The 20272-nt window shown below is 28.6% G+C and overlaps 2 protein-coding genes across 4 annotated transcripts in view; one reads left to right on the top strand and one right to left on the bottom strand.

The window, feature by feature from the left end:
* The window catches only part of LOC107449552 (tubulin beta-4B chain), a 20718-nt gene extending 19876 nt beyond the window's left edge, over nt 1–842 (top strand). The window contains exon 8 of the mRNA XM_043043970.2: nt 536–842. Within this exon, the coding sequence (XP_042899904.1) occupies nt 536–720 (185 nt within the window). The 3' untranslated portion in view covers nt 721–842. The remainder of the gene's footprint in view (nt 1–535) is intronic.
* Nucleotides 843–1362: 520 nt separating this feature from the next.
* The window catches only part of LOC107449551 (probable cytochrome P450 49a1), a 46277-nt gene continuing 27367 nt past the window's right edge, over nt 1363–20272 (bottom strand). For 2 of the 3 annotated variants that reach the window (XM_043043969.2, XM_071187419.1), the window contains 9 exons: nt 18344–18587; nt 14466–14676; nt 11404–11594; nt 8937–9141; nt 7031–7208; nt 5529–5701; nt 4351–4429; nt 3235–3435; nt 1363–1682 (listed from right to left, as the gene is read on the bottom strand). In XM_043043969.2, coding sequence (XP_042899903.1) covers nt 1575–1682; nt 3235–3435; nt 4351–4429; nt 5529–5701; nt 7031–7208; nt 8937–9141; nt 11404–11594; nt 14466–14676; nt 18344–18572 — 1575 coding nt within the window. In that variant the 5' untranslated portion in view covers nt 18573–18587 and the 3' untranslated portion in view covers nt 1363–1574. Of the gene's footprint in view, nt 1683–3234; nt 3436–4350; nt 4430–5528; nt 5702–7030; nt 7209–8936; nt 9142–11403; nt 11595–14465; nt 14677–18343; nt 18588–19979; nt 20126–20272 lie in introns of those variants that run through there. The other variant, XM_071187418.1, reaches the window with a different exon arrangement.

Raw genomic sequence — 20272 nt, 5'->3', positions numbered from 1 at the left:
AATATAAATTTTAGTCCATAATACATATACTCTCTTCTCTCTATATAGGCAAAGCATTTAGGTATTATATTTGAAATTAATTATTGCCACAACAAGCATTGTTGCTTCTAGTAAAATAGAAGAGAATAATTTTTAAAATTGGTCTTAGATTAAGGTCCTTGAAAATTTTGTTGAGGTCCTTGAAAAGTCCTGGAAAGTCCTTGAATTTCAATCTCATTATAGAGTGGGAACCCTGTACTCAAAATAGAATAAAATCTAAAAAATAAGTTCCATTTTGGTATGAACACTTTAGATTGCCTTGTAAAATATAGTAAGAATTATTTTTTTAATAAAAATTTATAAATATAACCTTTATTTTAAATTTCACTTCAAAAATCAATAGAGGTGTAAAATTATTCTGATTCTTTTTCTGCTTGTTTAACACAATATCAAAGCTTTAACCTCTTTTCATTAATCATTCTATCCAACCCTTATAGTCTTGTGAAACACTTTGTTAATTTTTCCATAATAATAATTGTGCTTTTTTTTTCTCCAGCCATGTTCCGTAGAAAAGCTTTCTTGCATTGGTATACTGGAGAAGGTATGGATGAAATGGAATTTACTGAAGCAGAGTCAAATATGAATGATTTGGTTTCAGAATACCAACAGTATCAAGAAGCCACAGCTGATGATGAAGCAGATTTTGAAAATGAAGAAGAACCCATTGAAGAAACAAATTAAAAGTTCTGTCTGTTCAGTTTTGTTTATGTGAATTAGACTTTGTTATTGCTCAAATGTTTATATCAATAAACTAATGAAATATGACTTTGTTAATAAAATTACAATTATTGTTTTATTATTAATTATTTTGTTTTTAACCAAAATTTAAATTTTGCATAATTCAGTGCTGCCTGTTAATTTTACATAATGAAAAATAATTCAGAATCACAGAAGAAAAGAAAGTGAGTAAAGATGACAACAGAAAAAATTCTTTTTTCAATAATGGGTATTTTTCCAGTATTGTTCACATGATACATTTTGAAATGAAAATAAAAAATTGGGACTAATTTATTGGTTTTTAGAAATATTGACTAATTCTAAACTCTTTTTTGAAACATGTCTGAATGAGTAGTTTTGTGTTTATTAGATGCTACTCAGTATTGTAATCTTAAGAATGAAATAGTTCAGACTTAAATTCATGTTGCATTTTAAAATACAGTGGAACCTGTCTAAATTGACCACCCTCGGGACCAAGTCAAATGGTCACTATATAGGGGTGGAAAAGGACTTTAAATCCTATTCAAAGTAGAAGGACTGTAGTTTTACTTAACATTTCATTAATATGAGTCATAAATTTAAACTATCAATACATGCATCAAATACTCAAAAGGAAATTACATATTTATTTTTTTGTAAAAAACACAGCAAACTGGCACTAAGTTTTTTATAGATACAGTCAAATTACACAAGAGGTTAAAAAAAAACTTCAGTACACATGTTTTTGGCTGTGTTGAGCCTTGAAAAAAAATTTGTACTTATGCAACATATTAAATTAAAAAAAAGACTAGAATCTTTTTAAGAGATAATCCTCTTTCTTATCTTCTGATGAATGTCATCTTAATGGGAGATGTTGGACGACAGGTTAATTGCGCATAGACATCAACATCATCTCCGTGGTATTCTAATCTATACTTTTTGAGGATCTGAAAAAAAGTTTTTTATTGAAAACATTTTATATTTATGGGCTATAATAGAATACTTTATTTTTCCTGCAATTTCATAGTTAAAAGTGGTAACGAAGTTTATACTTTTTTATTCATAGGTATGTTAAAGAAATTTTTATCTTTGTTTAAAATGATATTGATCACCATTGCACTCTAAAAATAAACGTATACGAAAATGTGAAATCTTGCAATATAATGTTAGAGTTTTAGAAAAAGTGTTACATCATTAGTTGCGATACTTATTCCCTATAACACCGCTTGTTAATACAGGGTGCTTAAATATTAGTGTGGCCTGTTTTTACTTGAAATAAGACTTAATTTAACATGTGAGAGAGTTTAGAAAACTATTTCATGCTTAATTCGAACTTTTTAGCATTAATTCTTTCATTATATACCCTTATAAATTAAGCATTTTATCAAGATAAAAGAATTTTTTTGGCTTAACTAAATATAAAAACTCTTAATAATTTATGTTTCTGCTGAATTTCCTTATTTAATATACATTAAAAAACAAAGCACTGCGCTTAATTTTACAATGAAATCATTAAAAATGGAATAGTTTTATTAATGATGTTAACCTTTACCAATCTGAAAATGTTTTTTAAAAAAAAACCGGACCCAGATTTGCAAAAATTGCCTGGTATGTCTTTGGCTAGCCCTGTTAATACAATTATATCCGTGCTTACATTATAATAAAATTGCTTTTTATTTTCTCATTTGATTTTTTTTTACAAAGTTAAATAACTGTCACTGGTGATATTAGATACTTAATTTTTTCAACAAAAGTGCTTAATTTTTGCTTTGTTAAAAGAGTGGGAACCCTGTAGTAATAGTCTTTCTACTCCTATTTCCTACTGCAATTAAACAAGTTTTAGTGTTTTTTTACATCCACTTTCAACTCTAATTTGGATAGCGTTTTTGCTTTTTTCTCGCTTGAATATAGACTTGCAACCCTGAATGCGCATGCTTATTTGTCTAAATCTTCAATAATATTCTACTTAATTTAGAAAGCACTAGTAGCATTTTTGTCGTACCGTAAAACAAAATCACGTTTTACTAGAGTTTAATAAAGATAGTGTTCTGCATTATCCACTCTTAACATATATAGAGTTCTTGTAAAAATGAAGTGGAGATAATTTAATTAGAGGTCGCAAGTGAAGTAAAAAATAAAGCATTTCTGAACTATGACGACGTATTATTAGTTTTAATCATCATAATTTCTCAACTATAATGATTGTTGAAGAGAAAAAAATAATCAATTACCAAATTATTTGTCTAGTAGAACTAGAATCCATTTGCCTTTTACTTGAATCTCAATTTCAAATAAACTGATTTTTAGTTGATTTTAAAGCATTTTATCCCTCATTACCGATTAGTGAGAGTTTGAAAATATTTTTATTTAATTTTCACTTAAATATTTAGTTTCAACCATATATTTATTGCCACCATTTTCACAAATACGTATTCTTAATATTAAGGAAGACCCTTTGTGAGTATAGAATAATTTTATCGAATTCATAGTCAACAGTACCTCAGTGACAAGGCAAATGACTTCTTGCTGAGCAATTCTTCGACCCACACATGTTCTTGGTCCTATTCCTCCAAATGGTAGAAGAGAAAATTGGGAGGCCTGCTGTGATGTTACCAGGAACCTCTCTGGTATAAATTCTTCAGGATCATCAAATTCTTCTTCATTTAAACTCATTGGTTGAAATCCCAAGGCGATCAATGTCTAAAAAAAATAATTTTATTAGAATGATCGAATAATTCAGCTATTCACCAGAATTAAATAGCTTATAAAATTCCTATATTTTGATCTTTTTGGGCTAATAATTTACATATTTCAGTAAACTTCTGATCATGTTGGGAAATCTCCAAATAAGTAACTATCCCGGATAATCAAATTTTGATGAAAATTAAAAGAAAAAATAGAAAATTATTATTCAATAGGTTATTAATAATTTTATTCAGACAAAAGAAAAAAGAGTAACATAAATTTTTCATTATTATTGTTACGACTTTTTGTAATATAACAAAATGTAGTTTATTTCATTGTTTCGTGAAGCTCATTATTTACTCTTCAACGAATTTTATTTCAAAAATTTCTCCAAGCGAAAGACAGCAGTTTTCTAAGATCGACATTTTCCAAATGTTTTCGTACCACTTAAACGAATTTTGTTTTAAGGCAACCAGAAGAGATTTTATTAGCGCCCTCCCAGTTGACCCGTTAGCCTGATGATAGAGAGTCCACTTCATTGTGATTATCCATATTTATAGTATTGTATTTTATTTTTTTTGGCTGAAGAATTTTAGAGCGAATTTTTCTCAGTATAAGAATAGCTTTTTGATTAAGATCGACATGGTTCCAAATTTTTTTGTTCCACTATAACGAATTATGTTTTAAGCTAATTAAATTTATTTAGGCGGTCCTAAATAATTAAGAGTCATATTAGGATTATAAAGATATACTAGAAGTTCTATAATATAAATTCGTTTTTTCATGCAAAGCACTTAAGACCCATAGATGAAATTACGAAGGTGAATTAAGTTATATTTCAGATCTAAATGATTTACGCACAGTAGTATATTTTTTTCATCTGAAAGGAAGCTTCAAATGTAAATGCATATCATTGAGGCATAAACTTACCCCTGCGGGTACTTGATAGCCGGAAATGACCAGATTTTTGCTGCAAGCTCGAATTATTCCGCCAACAACTGGGGTCAATCTTGAATTATATATATGCAAAAATTACTAAAAACATCAAATTTTGTATTCATTTTATAAAACTGAAAAATATTAGCAAAAAAAATTTTTTTTTCGAAAAAGTTCCTTTGTGTTTAATTATATTTATGGGAAATGAACTTTACATGTTTTACACGTTTGATTATATTTATGGGAATATGTCGTGAAATATTTTTTTTTTCAGATCCACTTTCACCTTGCTAGGGATAGTGAAAAACGGCATATTCATTTATGATTGTTTTAAAATTACTTTACGTCGTGTAGAAATCGGTAACAGATTGCGAAGATTTTTACAATTTAAAATTGAAGTTATGAAGCTAGAAGTTGCTGTAAATATTTTTATAATGTTATTAAAATGAGGCAAAAAAGGAAACGGTAAAATAAAAAGTAACTTAAGATTTTTTTCAACACTTCGTTTTTCAATAATAATGATACTTTTCTTTTCTTTCAGTAGAAACGAATTCACTGCACACGTTAAAGCTTTACATTTCAAATAAATCTCAAGAAAAAATCATGCTTTTTGTTTATAATTTCTTAACATACTAAACGAAAAGTGAAAAAATAGTCTACACACTTTAGTATGATCTATCATTTAGATGATCTTTTCACTATAACGACTTTTTCACAATAAATTCCCGATTTCTTTCCATATAAGGGCGATGTTTTGCAGCTCATTTGAACGTCCGAAACAGTTTATTCAAATATGATTTTCAAATTCATTCCGACGTAAAACAAGTTACGTAATTAGCAGCTATTTTGTCATTTTCCTAATTCCTTTTTTAAAAAAAAGTTGGATGGCTATTTCGAAACTAATCTCCAATATTTATGGGTTATGATATATTTACGATATTTTGTGAACTCTAATTGTATAGTGATCTCATGTTATTACATCCGATTTCGTTTAGGCGAAACAGGTCGTTATATCGAGTGCCGACTACACTTTTATGTTTGTTTAGATAATAAATGTGACTTTTTTATGAAAATGACCCATGCCTTTTCAATTATGCATGCATATACACTTAAAAAATAAGGCTGAACGAAAATAGTAATGACAGAGAAATAAAATCTAAAATTTTTGCTACCTAAGCGATTCCTTCAAGCAAGCCTTCGAGTACTTTAACTTGTCATAAGTTTCGTAGGAAATGCTGCCATCATTTGAGGGTTGTAGTATTTCTCGTAGCTCTTCAAACATCAGTTCTTGTTTCTTTGGATTCTTTGCCAAATGGTAAAGCAAAAATCCCGCAGCGTGAGATGTCTGAAATGAAATTTTTTGAAACACTTATATAAAAGATAAACATATTAAAAGTGGCATATATTTATTTCACACACATATTTTAGTAGCGCTAAATTTTTAAAGGAAAATTCATGATATCGGATGGAATTAGTGAAGATATTAAATACGTTATCATAAGTAATATACAGGGTGCTCTGGGATAACCATCTTTATTATAAATTTTTAGAATCCTTATCAAAAATGAAGTATAAAGAGTATGCACATTAGGGGCCGTAAAAGCATGTGCAGTGCGAAAAAAACGGACCACCCTGAATAACTTTTGATCTAATGAACAGATCTTCATGTACTAGAACTCAATCTTGATAGTTCGAGAAGGTGACTTCAAATATGCTAATCAATTAGTGCAGACGATGTTTCAAATTACGAAATCCGACACAAAAACGTATTTTCTCTTAATAAACATAACATTTTCCTGACGGATTTGGGTTACTGACACTCAGAATATAAGGGATAGCCGCAATCCGGGGAGTATGGTACCAATAGTTTGGTCAGGAAAACGGTCTAAAATTTTGACCCCTTAATGAAATTTTCACTTTATGCGTATTTCACCATATTTTGAGAACTTCTTTGGCAAATTGAAAAATGTTTCAATTGGTTTAAAAAATCTCGAGATGTGGGGATACACACAAAAGGAGAAATTAACATAAAGGGATCCAAACTTTGGACTGTTTTCCTGATCAAACAATTGGAACCATATTTCCCTGATTGCCGCCACCCCCTATATTTTGAGACTCAAGAAAAAACCGTAAAAAAAAATACATGTTTATTTAGAAAAAATACATTTTAGTGTCTGATTTCTTAACTTAAAATATCATTTGCTCTAATTAATAAGCATATCTGGTCACCCCCTCGTACCATTAAGCTTGTGTCCTAGATCCTATAATTAGATCAAAAGTCATTCAGGTTGGCTCGCTTTTTTCGTATTTTTCCGTAACTCTGTTTACGATAAACTTGAATCGATGCGTTTAAACAAGAACTTAAATAATTCAACAGAGGTTCTTGTTTTTTATTTTTTATTTTATTCTTCTTATCTCTTCTCTTTTATTCTTCTTTTCTCTTCTCTTTTATTATTCTTCCATATTTACATTAATTTCCCGTGAAAGCGATTCCCCGTGAGGATAGCCCGTGAAAGCGTTCTTAAAGGAAGGTAAGTGCAAAATATTTTGGTTGCAACTTTCTAGCAAAATAGATTTATACAGAATTCAAGAGTGTTCATATGTAAATTAACACTACTACACTAACTACAATATTCGTATGCAGATATTTTTGAAAGTAAGTAAGCAAACATACCGTTTGAACGCCTGTTAGTAGAATATCTAGAAAAACAAGCATAGCAGTCTTGGTGTCCAATCCTTCTTTCAACCAGTTCATGAGAAAAGTCGGTTGTAGTTCACTTTTATCAGCATGTTGTTTTACATACGTCTTAGCCAGATCAGACAAAGCACCATCAAAATGCTTTATGGCTAAGCTATTCACAGTTACATATAATCAGCATTAAATACAATCATATTTAACAACATTTATAAATGTATAACAACAAAAATCCTGTCTGGTTAGAATCTTTTTCAGGGCCGTTTTATCCATTAGGCACTGTAGGCAACTGCCTAGGGTCCCCGTCACGTTCAGGGGCCCTGTGCTACAGAGAAAAAATTGACTATGTTTCTTAAACAGTAATTATAAACAGTGATGTATTGGAAAAGGTTAACTTTCAGGATGTCTTGAACAATTTTGTAACAAAAAAAGTTAGAAGAGTTAATATTTAAGCTTATTGTATGAATTTTTTTAAATGCATATATTAATTACTTATATTCTTTTCGTTTGATTCAATATTTTTATTGAATAATGTGATAACATACCTATGTAGTAAAAAACAGCGTAATTATGAATAAAGTGTTGTGTTAGCGAAAAAATATATTAGGAAGTTAGAAGACGGTAGGGGGGTGGCGAGACGAGCATTGCCTAGGGGCCGCGACATGCATAAGCCGGTCCTGATCTTTTTGATGTAAATTTTGATTCGTAACCAATCGATAAATGGGTAAACGAGTTTTGTAGTTGCATACATAAATTTTTTGATTCATGCAGTTAGTTTCAAAGACTTAGCGAAAAGTAAAAATAATATTAGAGAAGTAAAACTTTTGACCCTTCTTTGAAACCTCTTAAATCCATTAGAAAGAAAACATTGTTGTTCAGGGTAGTCTTAATGCAGTTTTCATTTCGAGTTTTATTTTATAACATAACTATTAAATAACACTAAAGCAGTGTGAAGTGTTTTTCGCAAATCCATTTAATTGCAGCATGGACAAAATCGAATATTAGATTTTAAAAAAACTATTTAATATTATTACCTATATGAGATCCTTTCTGAACTTAGCTTAATAAATAGCTGGTCAGTTAAAGAGTTCAGACGTAATTTAGTTAATTACAATGAACTACGATTTCGATAGTTAAGAGTTTTCAGCAACATGAAACATAATTAACGTAACTATTATTAAAAGTAGTCATATGGTTGACAATATCAACTTTTTTTTGTTGCTGAGATTGTAAACTTTCTAAACAAGAGAAAAAGGAAATTTTATCCGAAAGCAGCATTGAAAAAAGAGCATTGTAGCCCGTACTATAGAGTTACTATATTTGATATTTTTTCAACTTGTAAAAAGGCAGAACTTTGCCAAAGTTTCATGGATTCAAGCTTTTTAAACAAATCAAAATTGGAAAAAAAAATCTTCATAATTTCAGTTTAATTCGAAATTGAGAAATGTTTTCAAGATTTCAGCTGGACAATAGCGGCAACGATTGCAAGCATTTTCTAATAAAGAAAATTATTTATCATTTCAGTAAAACTTGAGAAATTAATTTTTTTCCTATGCCTGCTCGATTGACACTTTTCATTCAGGTATCAGTAGAGCAGATTTGGTGGTCCTCTTTCAGGGACACCATTTTAGATGGGGTAACGTTGCTTCGACTGTAAGGAAGATAATACAAAGAATGAAAGAACATCCATGCCTAGTCTGGGTTTCCAACACAGGACCTTTCTGATGTGAGTTCAGCGCCCTGCCCAATACACACAGTCCGGCCAGCACTTGAGAATTTACAAATGTCTGTTTATTTTATTTTAAGAAAAACATATCAAAATGCGAGAAAAGTTTCAAATCTACAATAACTTTAAACAAATATTACATCACTACTAAAAACTTACCGATTGTATTCAGCTGCAGATCTTTGATAGCGTGCCATTGTATTTATAGGCAAAGACTTCCATAACTGTAGGCTGCCGGCAAAACCTTCCAAAGTCTGCATACACTCAAACTGGCTCATTAGTAGTTCGAACATTCTTTTGCCATCAGATCTTGGAGGTAAATCAAGGCATCCTATTCTGGTATTAAGTCCAACAACAAAGATAGCTGGATAAATGAAGCAGTTTCATTAGATTAGAATCTGGAGTTAAAGGCAACACTCTTATCAACTTTGAAACGTGTTGAGACATAATATCGTTCCCATTTGATGCTTTTATAACCCGCCATGTTAAACGACATTTTTAAAAATAATAATCTTTCTTTACATTGATTGCACATCATTATGGTTCAGTTTGAACGAAAAAGGGTTCAATTTAGCACCGTATTTAGGTTATCATGCCGATATTATGATTAAATATTAAGCTGATTTTTTGGAGTATATAAGAATCTTCAAAAACAACGGATAGTGCAATTTTTTACTATTTCAATATTTTGTCTCTTGTATTGGTTTCATCCAAATCGGCTTCATCCAAATCAATTTAGAAGTTGGGAGTTTAAGTTTCTCTTGTCATCTACTGTTTTTACTTCTACTACGTTTAAACTTGTATTATATTTCTGCGATTTTTTGTCCAAGTTTTGTATTTGTATCTACTCAGAACATTTTTTCATCATACAGCTTCATTTTCTAAAATATAGATTGCATTGACTATTTTTGTAAAATATTGATGTAACTAAAATATAGTAACATCAATATATTATACAAAGAATAATCATTACAATAATACAATATTTTATATTTGAATGAAATAGCCTAAATTTATATATTTACCGTGCCTTTGTCGTTATAAGCTGTTAATTACATCAATTTAGATTACACAACACTTGGCGTAAAAAATTTTGTAGTTTAAAACAATGTCTTAATGATAATATATTTTAAATGTTATTCATTTATTATAAATATTTTTTACATTATTCTATTAATTTTTCAGAAAATCCGTCAAATATACATTTGATCACTCATTCCAGTGTTAATAAACTATGATATCAGCTGTTTTAAATAATAAAAATTATCTGTTTTAATTGGAATTAATTGTTATTAAATGATGAGACTATCATTAAATATGGCGTGATGGTGCACGTTTCGTTTGAAGGTGACGTTTCAGACTTTAAGCAAATGAGCGCATCACTGATGCAAGTATTAGAGCACCAACATCTAGTCATGTGATAAGTGTACCAATCTCTTATGTCCAAAATGTGTGCGAAAAATGCTGGAGCATTAAAAATGGTGACATTATTGTCAAATGCTTACAAAGACACCAAGAGGAATATTCTTCTGCTTTTTAGCAGTTAGTGATTACCCTTTTCTTTGATTAACAGGATCAGTTGCTCATTGATTTCAAGGAATCAGGTATCTCCATCTCCAATTTATTGTGCTGCAAAACGTTGGAAAGGAAACGAAAGATCCATTAAAACTACAAAATGGGGTAATTCTACTTTATGATAACGCATGTCTCCAAATCAAAAATGTCGTTGGGCAGAAAATTGCACGCTTTAAGAAAAGGTCGTACTTGAGTACCCACCTTACAGTCTTGATCTCTCCCTCATGCTATGGTCTCATCTGCAGTATCTCAAACAGTTCTTGAATTGGTGACAATTCTTGTCAGTTGAAGAAATGTAGCAGGCAGTTTCGTATTTCTTCAACCAGCAAAATTTTCTACCCAACTGGTATTTTCAAGCTAATTAAAATATGAGGTAATTGCCTAAAAGCTCACTGTAGTTTTGCGCGAGTGACATACCAAATATGGATTCCACTGTTTTTGAACGGAAACTTTTAGGTCTCCCCTTTTGTCTAGTTTTATGTTTAATAAATTAAGATATTGATATACGGAGGAAAAATACTGGTAATACTACCGCACTGTATGGTAATGGCATTTTTAATAAATCAAAAGGGAAAAAAACATAATTTTGGTTAATAAAACCAAACTATACGTTGCTTAAACTATTCACTTAGCAATTCTTTCCTTCACTTTTCTTTCATTCACTCGGTAACGGTTTAACGGAAATTCTGGTTTTCAAAATAATAGTTCTTATTACCACAATATTAGTAAAAAATTCGAAACTAAAAGATAAATACTACAAAATAAATGGTTTTTATGCCATGCTGTAAGTTAACATGATAAAATTACCAAATTTTACCGAACTTGCAAAATTTTATCACATATTATAAAACACTATTTTATTATTAATTTTACCAAAGTTTTTAATAAAAATTACTAAGCTTTTTGGTGTTCCTATAGAGCCAGAAATACTGTAAATTTTACCATATTCTGTTAATTTTGACCATACTTTTTTTCTCAGTGTAAAAATATTATATCATTCAGTAAAAGTCTTTTTTCTCCACAAATTATATTCATTTTGAAATGTACTTACATTCTAGAGCCCATCTATACATTTCTTTCATCAAGTCTTGAGTTTCTTGGGTTTCGCCATAAAATGTATCCATTCTTTTGATGAAATCTACTGAAACAGCGTGAATGCTGTTTAAGAAGGTCTTTGCACCGTTAGGAGTTAACATCGACTGCCTAGCAAAATCTCTCAAACGATACCATTCTTTTTCAATCCTAAATAAAATACAGTCAAATCTTCAAAGCCCAACGATCTAAAAAGTTTTTGACAATTAACAATTTCACATTTGAGCCAATTTACGTAACTGTAACAAAATTTCGAAATTTGGATTTATTGGATTCAAACGACGATAATTTAGCAATAAAAATTTTTGAAAACTTTGATAATAATTGAAATTACACTAATCCACAAAATTATTATTTTTCCAATTGCCTAAGTTTTTTTTTCCTAGTGTATTGTCGTTTTATACGACTATGTTGCTTTAGTTACTTATAGTTTTTTTTTCTTTGTATAGTATTTTGAGCAATAATGAAGCTCACAAAGTTTAGACTGTGGACTAAAATGTCGACTAGCGCAAAATAATCATAATTGGATGCTTACAATAATAACAACTTCTCCTGAGCCATTATTCAACTAAATAAAATTGAAAAAAACCGTTTGGATGTTATTGATATGGTATTTAATTACTTTTTAATCACTTTCTGTTTGTTCGTTTTATATAAAATGTCCTTTTAAGTATGCAATTTCAGGTGACTTCAATTTTTCTTAAATTCTTTTTCAAAAAAATTAAAAAAAATCATTCTTCTTGAAACTTTTTCCTTTTAAACGACGTAAAATTCAATAAGCGAACATAATGCGGAATGTATTTTTTTCGTATATTTAAGAAAATGTTTCTAATATTATGCTTATTTTTCATTGAAAAAGTACTTTAAAACAAGATTTCTTAAATTGTCAAAATAATACTATTCTTGCAATATTTGAAACAATATTTTTGAATATACACCAGTTATAACATTATTGTCAAGCTTAAATGGATAGAAATGAGGAAATAAATAATTTTTGTCACACGTTTACTGTTTTTGCAGCCATTTTGCTGTTTTAATTTAAGGATTTTTGACTATTCTGCAATTAAATTGCAAAATTTTCCTTCGAATGTTTTTCTTTGTGAACTTATGAATAATAATATTTCAATAACCCTGGTTTGTGCTTCATAATACAATTATATAGTCCAAAGTTTATTAATAAAAATTAAATATATATAAATATTCAAAATTCCTTAAAAAATCTTTTTTTTTTCTTTTTTTTTGTGTGAATAATATTCTTACTCTTCATGTAAAAATTTAGACGCTTTAATATGAAATTTTAACGAAATCGTGTGTTCGATTTCTCAGGAGCTAACCATTCAACCGATTTTGTTCAAATTTAGCATTTCGAAAAATAAATTTACATTCTTTGAGAAGCTGTAAAAATTTTTATGCCTGCCAGTTCAAAATTTTCGGCTATTATTCAACAAAGTAATAAAAAATAATAAAAAATATTAATAAATCGTTTTTGCATAGAACTATGTTTGTTAAAAGAGAATTTCACAATTTTATGCAAAAATCTTTCGATTCGCTTAAAAAATTCTCTAGATGTAGTGAAATACGCAAAAGTAAGATTAACATTAAGGGGTTCAAATTTTGGACTGCTCTCCCGAGTAAATTTAGGGGCCATATTTCCCAGATTGTCATTGCGACGAGTTATGTCCATGATAAATTGTCGCCGCTACGAATTGCGCCTTACGACAAAATGTTACAGCGACTAACTGTGCCTTTCGACAGATTGTCACAGCAACTAATTGTGCCTTACTACAAATTGTCACCTAGTCGAATTGTGGACACGACGAATTGTCATCGTGACGAATTATCTCCACGACATATTATGTGCGACGAGTTTTTCTATTTGAGGATGTCTGAATATTTTTGAAAAATCAAGAGAAATAGTTTGTTCAAAATGCACGAATAAAGTGTCACAGCACATTTTTGAAAAATCAAAAAATAAGTAAATAAATAAATAAATAAAATAAAATAAAATAAAAATCAAATTGAGTAGATTTTACTCAATTTTTCTGTTTAAAATAAAATTATAACGATAAAATTAAATTGTAGCTAATTTTAATAAACGTGTAAAGTTTGTATGCCAACATGCAAAATTTCACACCTTTTGAATCAGTCTAATTCTNTAAAATAAAATAAAATAAAATAAAATAAAATAAAATAAAATAAAATAAAATAAAATAAAATAAAATAAAATAAAATAAAATAAAATAAAATAAAATAAAAATCAAATTGAATAGGTTTTACTCAATTTTTCTGCTTAAAATAAAATTATGACGATAAATTTAAATTGTAGCTAATTTTAATAAACGTGTAAAGTTTGTATGCCAACATGCAAAATTTCACACCTTTTGAATCAGTCTAATTCTTTATGAGCAACTGAAAGATGTAAGCAAATATCGATGCATCACAATTTAAAATATCCATAAAAAATTTGTATCCACGTATATTTAAAAAAAGCATTAATATATAAACATTTGAAATAAAATGTAACTTTTCTTGCATAACAATATAATAAACTTTTTATAAAAGTAATATTGAAAAGTAAGAAATCCATTTCTTAGTAATAACAACACATATTCTATGGTAATAAAAAGGAAGAAAAATTCCCTTTCGAGAGCGTCTTATTTCCAAGTTTAACGATTATAAATTTTATTCCTACAAAAAAAATACTTTTGCTCATTTTAAAAGCTTTTTTAAGAGAGTAAAGAACTTGTTGAAAGTTCAAATAAAAAAATTGCTTTAAAAGTTCATTCAGAACGATTTTTAAAAGGGGTTTTTCATATTCTTTTAATTTTGTAGTAGTAAAAAATAACGTGTAATGTTTTACCTAAAGCACAAATACTTTACATTGAAATCTAAGCCTAACATCCCTAGGTTTAAAACCATATATCATTAATGTCTAACGTATTGTTAAATATAAAAACATATCCATTCACCAGTACTTTATAATTGTGTTAAAACACAATACAAACACATAACTTTACTTACATTTGCACATCTTCTTTTTTAAAAATCTGCAAGGCATCTTCATCAATTGGAAAGTTAAGTTTTCTGCCATATTTTTCATCATATTTATATAAGGTTTCGAGATCTTCACGACTAAAGGAAACAACAATATCCCTTGATCCAAACTTTTCTCGAAATATGTCACCAACAAATCTCTTCCCTTCATTGAATTGCAATTCCAAATCATATGTACCTATTTAAAAACACATATCTTTGGTTTATTTATTTACTGCAAATACTTTTACCATAAAATATACTGTGATGAAAAACTAATAGGTTCTTTTAGGCTTAACATGATATAGCTTTAGGCTTAACATAATAGGCTTAACATGACTTTGGAGGCTCTGATGTCATGTTAAGTTAAGCTTTTTAGTAAAGAATATGCTAGTTTCATAACTGTTGCGAGTTTGCAATAGTTATTTATGATTGATATTTTTGTCCATTGTTAATTGATAGTTTTATTTGCCAGTCTCTATGCTAATTACGAAAATGGCGCAAAGTATCAACGGCACAGTTTTGTGAATGTGAAAAAGTTTTAAGTATCGAATTGTTAATATCCAAAAAGTTATAGCATCACAATGTTGTTTCAAATCATAAAAAAGAAATTTAAAAAAAATAAAAAATTGCGAAGTATTCATTGATTAGGAGATATATATGAGCTTGTAAATGTCTTCGGCTAGTATATTGTTTGTTTGTTTTTACTTTGATTACAATGAAAAAACAAAAAGAAAATTATTTGTTTTACAAAACAACTTCATGTTTTCAGAACAGATTATAGTTACGTATCCTTTTAAAGTTACGTGAATAAACAGCCACAGGCTGTAAGAAGTTATGAAAAATAAACTGGCCGGAGACTTCTGCATGCCACTGTATTGATTGAAAACTAATAAAAGATTGCGAGAAATAATCATTGAAAAATTCATTGAAAATTCATGAAAGATTATGAAAAATATTCATTAAAATATCCTTATAGATATAGAGAAATATTTATTGAAAAGTCATTACAAACAATGGAAATTTTTTAATATTTGAACATTTTTTTTTATGATCCAAAACAATGTAATGATTGAATAACTTTTCAAATACTGAAAAAAAAGGAGCACAAATGCTTTTTTAAAAAAACCGTGGTTTTTCTACACATTCATTTTATCTTCATATTAGCATATTGATATTTTGCTTTTTTGTTCTTTTTTTTTTTTTTTTTTTTTTTTTTTAAATTTTGAGAACAAGTTCTTTGCTTTAGAAAAATTATTTCAAATCTTGGAAACAAAAAACCTATTCTCAAAAGGACCACTAATACTTTCAAAAAGCAATTTGAATAAAAAAAAATCTTGTTTACGTGATTTTAAGCACTTGTTGCATCAAAATTTAAAATTTTATTTTAATGATCATATTGTTAGAGCACTAATATTATTTCTATTTGAGTATAAGTGACAACAATTAGAACTTAATCCTATTTAAAATATAATAATAAAAGTTGTTATTGATTTAAAGATATTTTTTTTAATCTAATGAAAATGTCTTTTAATTATGTATTTATTTATTTTTATTGTATCTGATACCATTTTCACAGAAGCAAATAACAATTAGAAATTTTATTGCAAATTATGCCACACAATTATTACAAATGTCACTGTGAAAAATTATTACAATCTCTAGTGATTGAACAAATAATAAACAAACCACTACATGCTGAATTTTTAGCTAATTTAAGCAAATATTAATAAAATAAATTTAAAACTAACACTATTTTATTTATAAAAGAACAGCGTCTTTTAGGCCATATTTTTTTCTCTTTTTATTATCAGCAGTTATAACTATTACTCATTCCAGCCAAAATGTCATTTTCCCCTCAGCACATATATTGGCTTCAGTCGAGTTATTTCCAATCAGAAATAAACTTAAATCTGAGAAGATTATCAAAAAGATTTCAGTTTAACCTAGTCTAAACTTTATTGAAAATTGCCAAAAAAAGAAAAAGAAAAATGGGCCAAAATAGCCGCGAATTACACTGATCTAATTTTTTGAAAAACAGTTTTACGATAGTTTCAAAAAGGTTTTGGGAGGGAATGTCATTTTCACCTCAGCACATATATTGGCTTCAGTCGCGTTATTTCCAATCAGAAAGAAACTTAAATCTGAAAAGATTATCAAAAAGATTTCAATTTAACCTAGTCTAAACTTTATTAAAAATTGTCAACAAAAAAATGGGCCAAAATAGCCGCGAATTACACTGATCTACTTTTTTGAAAAACAGTTTTACGATAGTTTCAATAAGGTTTTAGGAGGGGGATCTCATTTATTTAATCGGCAGCTTTGTCTCCTCTCTAATACAAGAAAGTATAACTATTTTTTCCTCCACTGTTCACAGTATCTACATTATACTACAATAATAGCATTAAGTTTAAAACTGCTTTTTTTCTAATTAAGACGAATTAAATGAATATCATTCTTTTTTTAAAATTATTTATAATGTTAAATATGAGAAGGTAAAGTAATGTTTTATTTAAACTGTTTCACCCTGTATAGAAATCATCATTGAAAAAAAAATTAGAAAAATATGGGTTGTTATGTAATTAAATGTACGAGATACAATTTAAATGCATAATGAGGTCAAAAAAACAGTCTATTTTTTGCCCCAAGTCAACAAAAATTGTAAAAGAAAAAAAGACAGTCAATATAAAGGTTTATTTTTTACCCTATTATATAAAAACAAACAACACAAATTCATTCTAGAGCACTAATAGCTGGTATCAAAATAATAGCTATTGTAATGTTTAGCACAGTTAGCAAACGGTTAATAAAATATTGACATGATTAATATTAAGAAATAAATTTTAATTCTTAAGGAATTTTATTGTGTAGCTTTCGAGAAATGACAGTTTGAAAGCAATTTAATAACAAAGTGGTAGTTTTGATGGAAAAAAATCATTTTAACATTTCTATTTATCAACAGTTTTTTAATCAAATTTCATTCAAATCTTGAGTACTTCGTTTTATTTTATATTAACATTCCTTTTATTCTGCGTTACTCTCATAATCTGGTATTCTCTATTTTTGTATTTTTGTTTTTCTCTATTTAGTTTAGAAAAATCTTCATGGGGGGGGGGTTGATTTTCGTATTTTCCATGTAGTGTTTATTGATGTGAAGCTTTTTCTTGTACCTCCACGTTATTAAATTGAATATAGTTATGTTATAGATCACCCTTCAGATAATCTTATATTCAAAATATTCAACGCGTGTAAAGTATTTAACTCGTATTCAAAGTAAAGGAGCATCATCTAAACCCTTTCGGAAAATAGAATTTTTTTTTAAATCTTTCTTATTTTATTTCATTTATTTGTCTTTTTCGGAAGCTCATAGTGTGTATAACAATGCATTAGTTTCTAAAGTAATAAGTTAGTAAAGTGTTTTCCGAAAATTAAAACTATGGAGGAGCTGCGGTGACAAAATCAAAGTTGTGTAACATGCAGCTCATACGATTCTGCAAACTTCAATTTTATTTTTTAGTAAGCCATATTTTTAACCATGGACCTCATAATTACCTCAGAAACTACTGATCTGATTTCAATTATATATTTTTTTTATTTAATTTTTCGAATATTCTATAATATAGCGTTTTTTAATGTCTCTAAAATTAAATTTATTATAAAATTCTACAGTTCAATATTTACGTAATAAAAGGCAGTCATTTTGTTACTTTTGTTTTTATTAGCTAATTTTGGTCTTTCACAGTTACATATACACTACAGATAGTCATAAAATGTGAAAAGATTTATTTTTGCAAAAGTTATGGTTGGTGTCCACGTTAAATGTAGATAAAAAGTAACTAGTAAAAATAATAAGTATGTGAAAGTACCAAAGCAAGGTAATTGGTGTCCAGCAGTTCCTATAACTGGAAGTCTCGTCAGGATTGGGATTTCTTTGAATGGTTTTGCTGAATTATAGTCTCTAAAACCATCTTTCTCGGTATTTGCAGTAGTAGCATACTGCTTTGGCAGCGATCTTGAATTTGTAACATTTTTCTGTAGAGCTTTGCGAACAGCAATTGAAAACCGCGTCTTTATAGCGGCAATTGAGTTCCACATACCAGAAAGAATTTCCTAAAGAAAAAAAAATTGCAGCACGTTTAATACTTTAGAAGGATAATATTTTTCAAGACTTCTATACAAATTATCATTAATTCTTATCAAATTTCTTTCTATACAAATTATCATTAAAGTAAACGAATGAAGAATGGTTCTTTGTGAGATAATGAGCCACTCTTCATTATCGTTAAAATGAATGAGTGAAGCGTAGGGTTTATTGTGAGTAAATAAAACACTATTCATTATAAATAATTACGTAACATAAATACTGTGACATAAGACAGTTTCTAATGATTTTTTAAGGGTAAAATGGGCAAAAAAAGTCAATACTTTTCAAGGTCAAAATTCACAGGTCAATCGAATTTTGACAGCTGGCGCTACACGTTCTCTAAAAAAATTCCTGAAATTTTGAAACGATGCAATTTCTCACAAAAGCCCTTAACGAAAGCGATTTTAGTTAAGTATTTAACCCAATAGTTCGCTTGTTTTTTGAGTCACGTTCAAAAAAACAAGGTCATGGGTTTGAACATTAAGATTTATCAATCAACTATGCTACTAAATTTCAACGGAAAAATTGAATAAAAGATGAAATTAACGATGAGACACAGGGTGGTTCAAAATGGATATCGCTATCTCTTAACAAGCATGCTACCCTGGTTCAAATCCTGGTGTTGGATAATTGATTCGCATGTTGTTGCATTCTACAATTCACGATCACAACGCTTGATAGAGGATTCTGCTCTGTGCTACATGAAGCCCATTTAGATAACCTATACCATCAGGCGTACTATGACAGGTTTTAGAGCCATACCCTCTTTGTAAAGTAACACAATTGCGAGTTTAGCTACATTCTATAAGTTTTCCACGAAATTTTTGTGTTCCAATGCGTTATATTGGATTTCACGCATGCGGTTTGGATTTGTTGTTCATCATGGATGATAGAATAAACAAAAAAAAATTATAAAGTACTTTTGATTAAACGTATATACAAAAAAATTATTTTTATCGTTAAATGTTTTCGAAATAATCCACACATTTAGATCACAAAAGTAGCAAAATAAATGAAAACCGTCATAAATTTTCGTAATTATTTAGAAACATTTTTATATTCAAATTAATGTTTATCATCTATTAAAAATACTGTTTGCATAAGACAATAATATATAAATGCTTAAAATAAACTTCATTCTTAGCAAAAAGGCATCAAACTCACACAAAAGATAGAATGCATAAGTAGTAAGTTTTATTTCTAGCTATGTTCAAAGTGTATTAACAATCTTAAATGTAATCTGTTTTATTTTATTTCTTTAGTATTGTTCAAATGTTAATTTCGATTTTCACCGCAACACTCGTGCAAAGATATTAAAGCGCAATTAAGTTGTTTTTCTTTTATATATATATACTCACTTGTTCAAATAATGTAAAGACGTTCATTTGACTTTTGTCCCAAGGCTTAACGAATATCATGACGGCATAACAAAAAATCCTTGACTAGACACATATTTCAACGACTCATTTGCATTAGCAGACGTGAAAATGAACGTTTTGTTAGGGCTTTGTTAAAAATAAAAATATTGTTTTAAAAATAGACTTTTGTTTGTGAAACACGAAAATGCTATATTCTTTCAGCAGACGAATTCTGATTACTTTAAGAACTGAAGAAACAGCTTTTATTACTCAATCAATGAATTATGCGCTTT

The sequence above is a fragment of the Parasteatoda tepidariorum genome, chromosome X1 (genome assembly GCF_043381705.1).
Source record: "Parasteatoda tepidariorum isolate YZ-2023 chromosome X1, CAS_Ptep_4.0, whole genome shotgun sequence".
In the NCBI taxonomy this organism is placed as follows: domain Eukaryota; kingdom Metazoa; phylum Arthropoda; class Arachnida; order Araneae; family Theridiidae; genus Parasteatoda; species Parasteatoda tepidariorum.
This window is presented reverse-complemented; position numbering and strand designations above follow the sequence as displayed.